General features: G+C 39.3%; 1 protein-coding gene across 1 annotated transcript in view; it reads left to right on the forward strand.

Annotated features, from left to right (window-relative positions):
- The window catches only part of CNTNAP2 (contactin associated protein 2), a 1,271,576-nt gene that overhangs the window by 737,190 nt on the left and 521,974 nt on the right, over positions 1 to 12,412 (forward strand). The window contains exon 10 of the mRNA XM_029062825.2: positions 4,191 to 4,362. Coding sequence (XP_028918658.1) covers positions 4,191 to 4,362 — 172 coding nt within the window. The remainder of the gene's footprint in view (positions 1 to 4,190; positions 4,363 to 12,412) is intronic.

The raw sequence follows: 12,412 nt of genomic DNA on the forward strand, positions 1-12,412 counted from the left end.
AAACTTACTCATCACAAATACCATGTTATGTTTTAAGTAGCTTGAAATGAGCAGACACTGAGAAAAGATTAAGTTCTTTGGGTCAAGAGAAGCCTCCATGCTCTTAATATTCAACATTCATTCATTCAATAGTATTTATTGAGCGCTTACTATGTGCAGAGCACTGTCCTAAGCGCTTGGAATGTACAAATCAGTAACAGATAGAGACAGTCCCTGCCCTCTGACGGGCTTACAGTCTAATCGGGGGAGACAGACGAGAACAATGGCAATAAATAGAATCGAGGGGAAGAACATCTCATTAAAACAATAGCAAATAAATAGAATCAAGGTGATGTACATCTCATTAACAAAATAGATAGGGTAATGAAGATATATACAGTTGAGAGGACAAGTACAGTGCTGAGGGGATGGGACGGGAGGGGGGAGGAGCGGGGGGGGGGGGAAGAGGGTTTAGATGCGGAGAGGTGAAGAGGGGGGTAGAGGGAGCAGAGGGAAAAGGGGAGCTCACTCTGGGAAGGCCTCTTGGAGGAGCTGAGCTTTAAGTAGGGTTTTGAAGAGGGGAAGAGAATTAGTTTGGCGCACACAGACTCACATGAAGTTGCAGAAAGTCTGCATTGGAGTTGTAGTTTTATGGTAAACCAATAATGAACAGTCATACTATCTCTTCTGCTATAGCTCATATTTTCATTACAAGTTTTGGTTAGGTCATGAAAGAAACATTAGAGAACTTCGTCTTACAATATGGTTCTGTCTGGATACATCTTGGTATGATGTTGGAAGAAAATATTGTGTGGAAACTCCTCCTCTAGATCGTAAGTTCCTTGAAGGCAGGAATACATCTACTAACTCTTATTACATTCTCCAAAGCACTTAGTACAGTGCTCTGCCCATGGTAAGGCCCAATAAATACCATTTACTGAGTGATGGCACAGATTGAGTCAAGTCTTAAACTTGGAAGAGACCCTATAAGAGAATATTTGTGCAAAAAAACAAAAGCTGTGAATAGGCTTCTTTTACACTCTGCTTCCATAACTGCATCCATCAAAATTACCCTGCTCTCAATGCTGGATTCAGTTTATAGATTTTGGGTTGCCAAAAGTAGGTTGAATTGGAATAAAAAGAAAAAGAAATATATCTAAGCTAATATTATCCATGGGATTCTTTGAAAATGCCATAGAAGAAGGGACTGGATCCCAAATTTCAGTACTTTCAACATGCACCCTTTCATTCTCTGTCAGAGGTTCAGTACGATACACTATTAGCTGAAGACTTTGTAATACTTTGTACATTATGTATAAATAATCCTCTTTAAAGTTTGCTTAAAGTGCACTTTAAATATCAAATACAATCTTTGGTTTAGTAGATGGGTCTTCATTCTGAGGTATGTAGATTTTAGTTTCAAGCTTTTCAAATAGAGGCTAGTCATCAGAGTGTGATGAAACCCCATTGAGAGTGGCGTTTCAGAAAGAATTGTCAGCCCTGATTCTTGACCTTTTCTTTTTAGGAGAAATGCTGAAAGGGTAAAAGTTCACCTAAAATTCGTCAAAACTTCCATGAGAGATGGAAGGAAATAAATAGAAGGAAAAATATATTTTGGCCATTGTCAATGGATTATTGTAGTAAAGTAGTAATAATATTTAGCGAATGTCCATTGGTTCTGGTAAATTGGACTAGGCACTAGGGAAATTCAAGAAGTGGCATAATACCTGGCCATAAGAATCTCAAACTCTAATGGGTTTAATTAGCCAAAAAAAATTTACAATTAGGGGGCTCAAAATAATTCATTGAATACTAAGAAAAATTGTAAGTAAGTCTCTGAGTGCTAAAGATGACTGAAGGGATGATATAGTTCAGGGTGCAGAGAAATTCATTAGGTAAAACTTGTTGGAAGAGATGGGATTTTAGGAGGACTTTGAAAGTTGGGAGACTGGTGGTTTGGATGATGTGGGGAGGGAGGGAATTCCAAGCCGGGGGAACAGCACAGAGAGAAGGAAGCAAAGTACTGTTTGTTGGGGATTAGCGACTGCATGTTGGGAAGAAAAACCCAAAGGTTGGGGAATAGTAAGTGAAGAGAGGATAGGCAAAATGGGACCAGATAGTGGAGAGTAATGAAATCGGTTTTGAGGGTTTTAGTTTGATGCAGAGAGATAAGGGAAGACAGCAGACAGCTTTGAAGAGATGAGATAGGTGGTCGAGAAGTGTTCAGGAAGATGATCTGAGCAGTCACATGAAATGTAGCAAGAGACTGGGTGTTGAGAGAGAAAGCTAATGCAATAGTCTAGCCATGGCAAGACCAGAGCCTGTAGCAGTTTGGAGAGAAATGAAGGGGCAGCTCTGTTCTTGTGATTTCTTTTTATCTCTTGGTCTTTTCACTCAGTTTAATCTTCAATAGTTGTGTACTCTATATGTTTGAATAATTTAACATTTTATCTCTTTGGTTCTACCAGCTATGGAAACCTGGGAAAGGCCACATCAGAAAGGTGTCGAAAATTCCTCCTGGGAATTCCTCTTTGGCTTTATGTAAAGGGAAATCACTCCTCTGGGTCCCACTTTACTCATCAGCATCATGAGGCTACAAGATCCAACTAAACACATGTGCTTTTTTTTCAGTATTTGTCAAGTGCTTCCTATGTGCCAGGTGTTGTACTAAGCCATGGGATAGGTACAAACTAATGAGATTGGACAGAATCCCTGTCCCACATGGGTCTTACAATTTTAATCCTCATTTTACAGATGAGGAAACTGAGGCACAGAAAAGTGAAGCGACATGCTCAAATCACACAAAATACAAATGGTGGAATCTGAATTAGAACCTAGGTCCTTTTTACTCCCAGGACCATGCTCTATCCACTAGGCCATGTGGCTTCTTCCTCTGTTGCAGATGTCTCTAGCGGTATGATGAGGGCGGGGTCACCAGCCATGCATAAATTGTTTTTCAGCTGCTCCCCCAGCGGCTGCCACTCTGGCAATGACAGTAGGCTTTTCCTCTTCATCTTGCAAAAGGAAAAAAATAAGAGGGGAGCAGAAAGAGGAATTGACCCCTCGGTACCCCAGCGGACACACAATCTTCTGGACTCAAAGGAAGCAACTGAACTCACAGAGGCAGCATGGCCTAGTGGAAAAAAACCCGGGCCTGCGAGCTAGAGGACCTGGGTTGTAATCCTTCTTCTGTGGTATGCATGCTGGGTAACCTTGGGCAAGTCACTTAGCTTCTCTGTGCCTCAGCTTGCACACCTGTAAAATGGGGATTAAACATCTCCTCCAACTCCTACTTAATCTGTGAGCCCCATGTGGGACAGAGACTGTGTCATACCTGATCAACTTTTATCTACCCCAGCACTTAGAACAGTGCTTGATACGTAGTTAGCACTTAAACACTATGTCCATAAAAATTTAAATGTCCCTATACCTCTGGTCATGTATTAATCTGGCCTAAGGGAAAGGGCATGGGAGTGTGAGTCAGGAGACCTGGGTTCTACTCTTAGCTCTGCTGCTTGCCCTTTGTGATCTTGGGCAAGGTACTTAAATTTCTTAATTACTTTTAAAAAAGCACGTATCAAATAATCACTGTGTAACACAGAATACCAGCTCTAATTGGGGACTTCTGAGAATAGTTCAGAAGAGATTTTCTCCTCCTTTAGACTCTAAGTTCCTGTGGGCAGAGAACGTCTACCAACTCAGTTATATTGAACTCTCACAGGAACTTAGTACAGTGCTCAGCACACAGCAAGCAATAAATATGACGGATTGATTGAGTCATAGGTTCATCTCCAGCCGCCTTCATTTTAATCAGTTTCTTCCCTTCCTTCTTCACAGACTCGACAAAACAAGTAGGCCTCAATTCCCAATGCTAGTTCCTTGATAAAGGGGAAGTTGATAATGAATTTAATCTTTCAGGTCTCATCAGCTGCTTTAGGAGATACTCTATAATGGAATGTTAGAGATGAAATGCTAAGAAATAAAGCTAGACATGGGCTGTCCGTGTACTCTCTTTGCATTACAGTGTTTATCAAAACAACCTAGCTTTCCCAAAAGGGTTCAGTTTGTAGATTGGGGCTTACCATTAGCAGGTTAGACTGAAGAGAACAAGAAAAATGATTGATCAGATCTGAGTTTGGTCACAGCCACCTTTTTTTGAGTGAAGCTGGACTCCAACTAAACTAAACATTTTCCTCTCCTTTGCTCCACAGGCTTCCTGACCCCAATGAATGACTCAGATCAGTCTCTCCTTCAGTCTTCATTCCAAGGATGCATGCAACTCATTCAAGTGGATGACCAGCTGGTAAATTTGCACAAGGTGGAGCAAGGAAAGCTGGGACGTTTTGCCAATGTTAGCATTGATATGTGTGCCATTATCGACAGGTAAGTTTTTTGTTTTTTGAAAAACACAGTGAAATTTGCTCTTTACAGAAGAATGATAATTTAATCGTGCAGAAAGAGGGCCAGTGGTATCTGTTAAAAGCACGTGTTTTGTTTTAAGGAGAAGAGGGACTCGGGCCTTAAAGAATTGCTTTGAGGACAGACACGTGGCCACCTTTAGCCGCCGGATCCACTGATCTGTGCCTTTTAAAGCTGGGCTAGTTGCAGGCTCCACTGTGGATCAGATGGGGAGATTTCCCCACAGTTGGAAGAGTCCTAGTGGACCAGATTGCCTCAAATTCCTTCCCCTAGGGGATCTACAAATTGGAGTTCTAGCCTAGCCTATCCTTGATTCTGAGACTTCTCTGAAGCCTAGAGAAGACTCAAACCGAACTGATTTCTAGCCCATGGCTCAAGGCCTCTAATTGGAGAAAGCTCTGGGACCATTTTAGGCCTTGAATTAGGCTTCTTTGGTCTACTAGCAGTGGGAACACCCTTAGTATTATTCATTCAGATATTCAGAAAGATAGGATTTAAAGCTTGATAAACCTTCCCAAGTTACAGAGGCGACCACTTATTGATGCCAGTGCCATGAATATGTTCTTTTTAATAATCTCTAATTCCTTTGATGAAAAATTAAGTCCTGATTCCATTTCCACTTCAGTAGTTTTAATGTCATAACAAGTTTTGTCAGTGTATGCCCAGGTCAATTCATTTATCTTTAGAGAAGAGAAAATACTTTGACATGGAAAGTGAATTGACAGTAGCTGTATATTATGTGAGCAAATACACATGTATTCCATACACACACACACCCACACCCACAAGCATGTGCAGGAGTACCCTAGGTTATGGCCACAATCTAATAAAACAAGTCCAATTACTTGACCAGTCTTTGAAACCACATCCCACATTTTCTGGAGTAAGTGTGGGGTGTGATCTCAAAAAACAACGGTCCTATTGCCTGGTGAAAAGTATTAATTACCGTTAGTAATGTATAGCACCTAAAATAATTTCTGATTATTTTCCAAGAAGTTATGTCATCTATCTACTTTTATCACATGTGAATCTATGGAAAAATTAATCCCTCAGTACAACCCTTTTTGCTACAACCACATTTTCAATAAATTTAGCCCTGTTGTACCATCATCTGTATTCTGCCAAAAAGAAATGATCACATTGAACATATGTTGGTAGAAAATGCAAATATATCTATTATATATATTTAATGATCTACTTAGTGTAACGTGGATCATTAAAGCACCAACAAAATTAGTATGGCTTTTTAGTGCCATGGAAGTTTCTTGGGCTGAGTGTGAGTAAATTTAAAGATTTCACAAAGACTGATTCTCTAAACTAAAGAAATATTCCATATTGGGCACAGGAGGTTATGTATTTGGTCATATACATTTTTTCTATAATATATAAAAATGATTTATTTTAAAGAGACTAAATCCAAAACCAGTTTTGCAGTATTTGTAACACCTTAGCGAGGAGAAAAATTTCATTTTTCTGGTGGATAAATTGCATCTTAATTCTACTTTGCAATGGATGGGCAGACTAGTGAGATTCAATTGTAAACGGTATTCCAGTGAAGACCCATTTCTTTGGAAAATGATAATTACAAATATATATGCATTTAAAGGAACTGTGAATGAAAAGTAATCATAAAGTTTCACCATAGTATTTAAATTATCACACAAACTAGAAAAGTACTTCTGTGGTAGTGGAAACCCACAATTTATGTTCCATTTCCTAACATTTAAATTAGTACCCCTTTTGTTTCTCATTTCTCAAAATCCTCCTCAATTCCTAAGAATCTGAAATGAAGCTCTTCTATATTATGCCTATCTTTGCCCCTGATGAAAATTGCAATGACCTAGTGAAGATGCAAACAAATGATTCATTTTGTTAATCTCACCATCTTCCCAAAGTTAATGAGTTTTCACATTATGATCTTGACTAACCTATTTGGATTCAAATAAAATTCATGAATGATAGAAAAATGTAATTTCCCCATCTTGCACAAAGCTACACCTTGAATTTTTGCCTTCAAGTTGGATTTAACTAGGGCCCAAAATTCTCAGACCAATTTTCAAGAGATGTTGTCATTCACTGTTTAGTAAGATATCTTATTTCCCATAGGCTGAGGAACAGTGACTTCCCTATTTTTAGATTTGTAAATTTTGAGTGTTTGATAGATACTTGTCAACCAGCTGACTGGGAAGAAAGGAGGGAAAGATGGAAACTGAACAAAAGATTTTTGTGATATAGATACATGGTTTCCCAACATTCTTGCATGATAGTGTTCCTCTTTTTCTTCATCTATTTCCATCTGCATTTTGCTTCCAACTCCTTATTCATCTGCTCTGTCCCTTTGCCCTCTTGTTTTGTGGAGTGGGATTCAGTGGATAATGGTGCTTTGTTTATTCTGTTTATATTGTGTGTTATTTTGTACACTTCACCAATGGTCCATCTCAAATTGCATACTTTGAGAATCTCTAGAATCCCACCCTTCCTCTCCACCACATTGCTTCCTTGCTGATCCAAGCATTTATCATTTCCCACCTTAACTACTGAATCAGCTTTCTCACCGACCCATCTACCTCTTTTCTCCAGTCCACATTTCACACTGCTTGCCTGGATCAGTTTTCCAAGAATACATTCAGTTCATGTCTTCCCACTTCTCCACAACCTCTAGTGGTGGCCCATCTATCTCTGCATACAGCAGAAACTTCTTACTATTGTCTTTAAAATACTCAATCGATTCTTTCCCTCCTACCTTAGCTTACTGATCTCCTACTTCAACCCAACCCACACACTCTGGTCTTATAACACCAACCTTCTCTCTGTACCTCAATCTTGTCTATCTCGCCACCGACATTTTGCCCACATTCTCCCTTAGGCCTGAAACTCCCCACTCCACTTCATACGTGACAGTCCACTGCTCTCCCCATCTTTGAAACCATCTTAAAACCACATCTCCTCCAAGAGGCCCTCCCACATCCTTCCTCCCCTCTGAATCAACTATGATCTTGGCCATGCACTCCTAAAGCACTTTGATAATCTCCCTGTTCTCACAATATTTATGTAAATATGCTTTTACTCTACTATTTCCCCTGCCACTAATCTGTTTTAGCATCCATCTCTCCTGTAGATTGTAAACTCCTTGAGGGCAAGGGATCCGTTTACCAGCTCCATTTTATTGTACTTTCCCAAGCGCTTCGTACAGTGCTCTGCACACTGTAATGACTTCTTCAATCGTATTTATTGAGCACTTACTGTGTGCAGAGCACTGTACTAAGCATTTAATAAATACCATTATTTGATTGAGAATTGGTGTTCTAAACTTGCCAGTCACTCGACACATGGAAGCTATCCCATTTGCTCAAGCATCATCAGCTCCATCGTGACCATTTGAAAATGTAGTACTGAGAGCTGTATACAGTAATAATAATAATGTTGGTATTTCTTAAGCGCTTACTACGTGCCGAGCACTGTTCTAAGTGCTTGGGTAGATAGATACAGGGTAATCTGGTTGTCCCACGTGAGGCTCACAGTTTATCCCCATTTTACAGATGAGGTAACTGAGGCACAGAGAAGTTAAGTGACTTGCCCACAATCACACAGCTGATAAGTGGCAGAGCTGGGATTCGAACCCATGACCTCTGACTCCCAAGCCCACGCTTTTTCCACTGAGCCACGCTGCTTCCAGGTGCTAAAGTACCATGGTTTTTTATAGTTATATAGTGGCAGAACTCTACCTTTTTTATTTCCAATTAACATCTTTGTGATGCCCTTTGTTTTCATGTAAGTCTACATAGCGAAGGTAAAAATTCAAACTCCATTCCTGTTGTATCATACATAGTATGACTATGTTTAAATGATACTTACGGAACCCTAGAATTGTGTTGATGATTTTGCAAATATGTTTTTATTAAAACTGCCTTGTTGTATTTTAGGACTACATTTAGGTAAATTAACTTTTCAAGATGTTTTGTGATGTGTGCTGAAAAGAGAGTTAACCATTTTCAGTTTTGCTGGGCACAGAGATTTTAGCATTCCAATGCCTCGATTATCCACAAGACAGGAAATAAGTGAAAATGTTAAAACACAAACACTGCGCAAACCTCATTTAGCCTAACATTTTCAATGTCCTTCCAGTAAAAACATTTTATTTAGTATGCCAATGGATAGAAATATTGGCTTGTTGGAATTCCACTTCTTTGCTCTGGCAGAGTTGCTACAAAAATAGCTCAAATAGTTCACAAACTAGAAATTGACCCCCGGGTATTAGAAAATTTACTCTATCCATTTTTTTAAGTAATAGTTTAATCATTTTCTTGGGAAAAGTTCTTAATTGTAGAATCATAGTTGGTGACTTTTTGTTTGCATTTTTAATCTTTCAGCCTGTTAGCATGAAAAGCTTCAGAAAAAATATTTTATATAGCTAACATCAGTTTTGATCTTGATCACAGCATTTTTTTCCTTAATTTTTCTCAAAATATAAGTGATTTATGTGGAGAGCAAACAAGGAATTGAAAAATTTCAAAATACCTCTGGACTCTTGAATTTTCTTATACTTGTTCCATTTGCCGATCTGTTATAATAATGTTGAGCCTTATTCTCTTGAAGTACTTAAATGCATTTTAAAATTCCAGAAAGTAAAATGTAGGAGGAAAAAGGAAATCTGCCACCTTCATAGATTTACCCTTTCCTGCTCCTCTATGAAGTGCGTGGGATAGTTCAATTTGTTTTGGAATTTTTTAAAAAAATCTGTTCTTTGCATTTTAATATATCTGGGGAATATATTTGTGTTTCAGGAATGCTTGGACTGTAACAGCAAAGCAAGAAAACATTTTAGCATCAGCATAAAGAAATGAAAAACATGTCCATTAATTTAACCACATATGAATACAGTTTTAAGCTTCTGCTTCAGGTAGAGTGACTTCAAAGGATCTACTCTGAATATCAACTCCTCCATAGGCATATATCATGTCTACCAATTCTGTTGTACTGTACTTTCCCAGGTGTTTAAAACAGGGTTCTGCAATCGGATCAATCAGTGGTATTTATTAGTGCTTACTTATTGCATAGCATTGTACCAAGTGCTTGGGAGAGTACAATACAACAGAATTAGTGGACGGGTTCCCTGCCTATAATGAGTTTACAGTCTAGAGCACCCAGTATGTACTCCATTCAATAATAGGTACTGATTGATTGTTTGCCAAAGAGTAAGTGGGCCATTGCCCCCATTGCTCTGCCTTGAGGCTAGGTGAACCTTTTCCCTCTGGGACTCAGAAATCCTGGACTAGGTAGTTGGACTAGAATAAAAAATAATAATAATAACAGTGGTATTTGTTAAGTTCTTACTATGTGTCAGGCACTGTACTAGGCACTGGGATGGATACAAGCAAATCAGGTGGGACACTGGCCTTCTCCCACATAGAGCTCACAATCTCAATCCCCATTCTACAGATGAGGAAACTGAGGCCCAGAGAAGTAAAGTGACTTGCCCTAGGTCACTCAGCAGACAGGTGGCAGAGCTGGGATTAGAACCCAGGTCCTTCTGACTCCCAGGCCCGTGCTCTATCCATTAGGCAATGCTCTATCCACTAGACCACACTGCTTCTTTCTCTACATGTTGCTTGCTCCTTCCCTTCCCAATACTAGAACTATGGCTGAAGGGTCTGTGTTTCCAGGGAGGACTCAGTGGAGCATGCACCATCGTATAAGTCTCTCTGGGCAACAGGTCAGTTCAGAAATCTACTTCCTTTTTTTTCCCCCACCTCCTGATAATGTTTTTCTTTTTTAATAGTTGGGAATATTATCAATGGATTTCCTCACACTATAAATGTAATAGAAAAGCAGAGAATGAATGAATGGACATCCTAGAACTGTAATAATAATAGTTAAGAAGCACTTATATAATAATAATGATGGTACTTGTTAAACGCTTACTATGTGCAAAGCACTGTTCTAAGCGCTGGGCACTGTTCTAAGCACTGTTCTACAATATGCCAACCTTTGGGGAAAGTACAAGGTAGTATAATCAGCTAGTCAATCAGTGGTATTTATAGAACAAGTATTATGTGCAGAGCGCTGTACTAAGTGCTTGTAGGATACAACGGAATTTGTAAACACATTCCTTTCCCATAAGAAACTTAAAGTCTAGAGGGGAGCTTACAGTCTAAACTCTACAGTCAGACATAGCCCCCCTCCCACATGGGGCTCACAGCTGTAGAGAGAAAGAACAGGTATTTTATCCCCATTTTACAAATGAAGAAAGTGAGGCATGGAGAAATGAAATGAGTTGCCCAAGGTCACATCGCAGGCAAGTGCATAGCTGGATCCACAACCCTGACCTGCTCCACAGAACCAGAGGACGTCAACTTTTTACACAGTAGCTTAAAAATGGACTATGACGATTAGGAATAGCCTGTTGTGTTCTCATTATGTCTGTCAGCTCAGGTCATTGTAATAACATTTTTGCCCCCAAGTTGTTAAAATAGATGAAACTAAGTTTCCCTTAAGGGTGAGATATCGCTAGAACCTCAAAAGAACGTACCCTCAAACTGACTGGAATATAGTCAGTGTCTCTCTGAAGCGTGACTTTATTCCTTGTTTTGGGTAGAATGCTGTTGAGGAATTTAGAGATATCCTTCCCACAACACACATCTCTCCAGACCAGGTCACTGTGGTTCTGGAAGAAACAATTTTGCCTTTGCCTGTGGTGATGATTGCAGGGTGACTAATATTAGATTTCGTGAACACGGGGTTTGTCGGGGACACAACTCCTTGTTATAGAAGGATGCTGTAAGACAAATAATGTGGGGTGTATAATACTGGATATGAAAACTCTGCAGTCTTTAGTTTGTTTTTCATTCCTTTATTCATTGTTGTTTGCTGTATTTACAAAAATGCTACACTGTTATTAGTTTTTCTCATCCGTGAACTGTAGCCTGGCAAGGAAACCCCTGGAGACCAAGGATACTTTCTTTGACAGATTTCTCTGAACTTCTGCAAAACAAGCAGCAATGTGTCTTCAAAGCATCCAGGAACCAACGAAGGCCAATAAATATTAATAAATGATGATAGATTCAATACAAGAAGTTTCTTAGTGCTCTAGGCTCAACCCAGTTATTACTTCAAAGATAAATTTACAGCAGGAGGGGATGAGAGAGAAAGAGTGGTGTACTGGTTGAGTTGGGTCTGGAGTGGATTTTAATGACTAAATAAAAGCACTTTCAGTGACAACCTAATAACCCAACTTCCTAAAATATCCCTCCCCCTAAACTCTGTGCAGCTTGAAACCCCTAAGCAACATGTGAAGTGCATCTACAAGATTAACTTTGCCTTAAACAAGGAACACTTGTTAGTTTTAATACTGATATCTTCCTGCTCTTCTGCTTCTTTGGCATGAAATCAAAAGGCTTCAGTCTTCATCAACCTGATAATTGCTTCCAGGGTTTCACTTCAGTCATGGTACCCTCTGTGTAAAAAGACACAGCTTCAAAAGTGATTAATGTTCTTGCAAACTTCTAACATTTGGTTGAGAATTTTCAGTACAGTGTGAACAGCACTGTGTACAGTGGTGAACAGCAGTGTTTTTTCCTAGTTAGCCAAGAAGCAGAGTGGCTGTGGAGATATATACTAAGTGTGTAAATATGTAATATATATTATGTAGTATATTATATATTAATATAATATATATTACATATTTAGTAAGGGGATTCTTGTAAGTCTGGGCTATTTAGAAGATCCTGTTCCACCCTCAACCAGAAAATAATTTTCCAGAAGCCCAAATTTTCACCAACCACAAAAACCTTGGTGAATTTTGAATTTCAGTATCTAAATTTGGTGATTCAGAGGTGCACCAACCTTTCATTTTGAATGCTGGAGTGAAATTAGGATCACATCATTTAAGAAGGTTGGCTAAGTGTTTCAGGACCTGGCTCTTTAGACTGGTTTTCCCCCTAACCACAGTTGGAAACCGTCTGTGTGAGTTCTAAGAACTTCATTAGCAGCAAATACTAATCCCTGCTGGGGGCAG

The sequence above is a fragment of the Ornithorhynchus anatinus genome, chromosome 4, assembly GCF_004115215.2.
Source record: "Ornithorhynchus anatinus isolate Pmale09 chromosome 4, mOrnAna1.pri.v4, whole genome shotgun sequence".
Lineage (NCBI taxonomy): Eukaryota > Metazoa > Chordata > Mammalia > Monotremata > Ornithorhynchidae > Ornithorhynchus > Ornithorhynchus anatinus.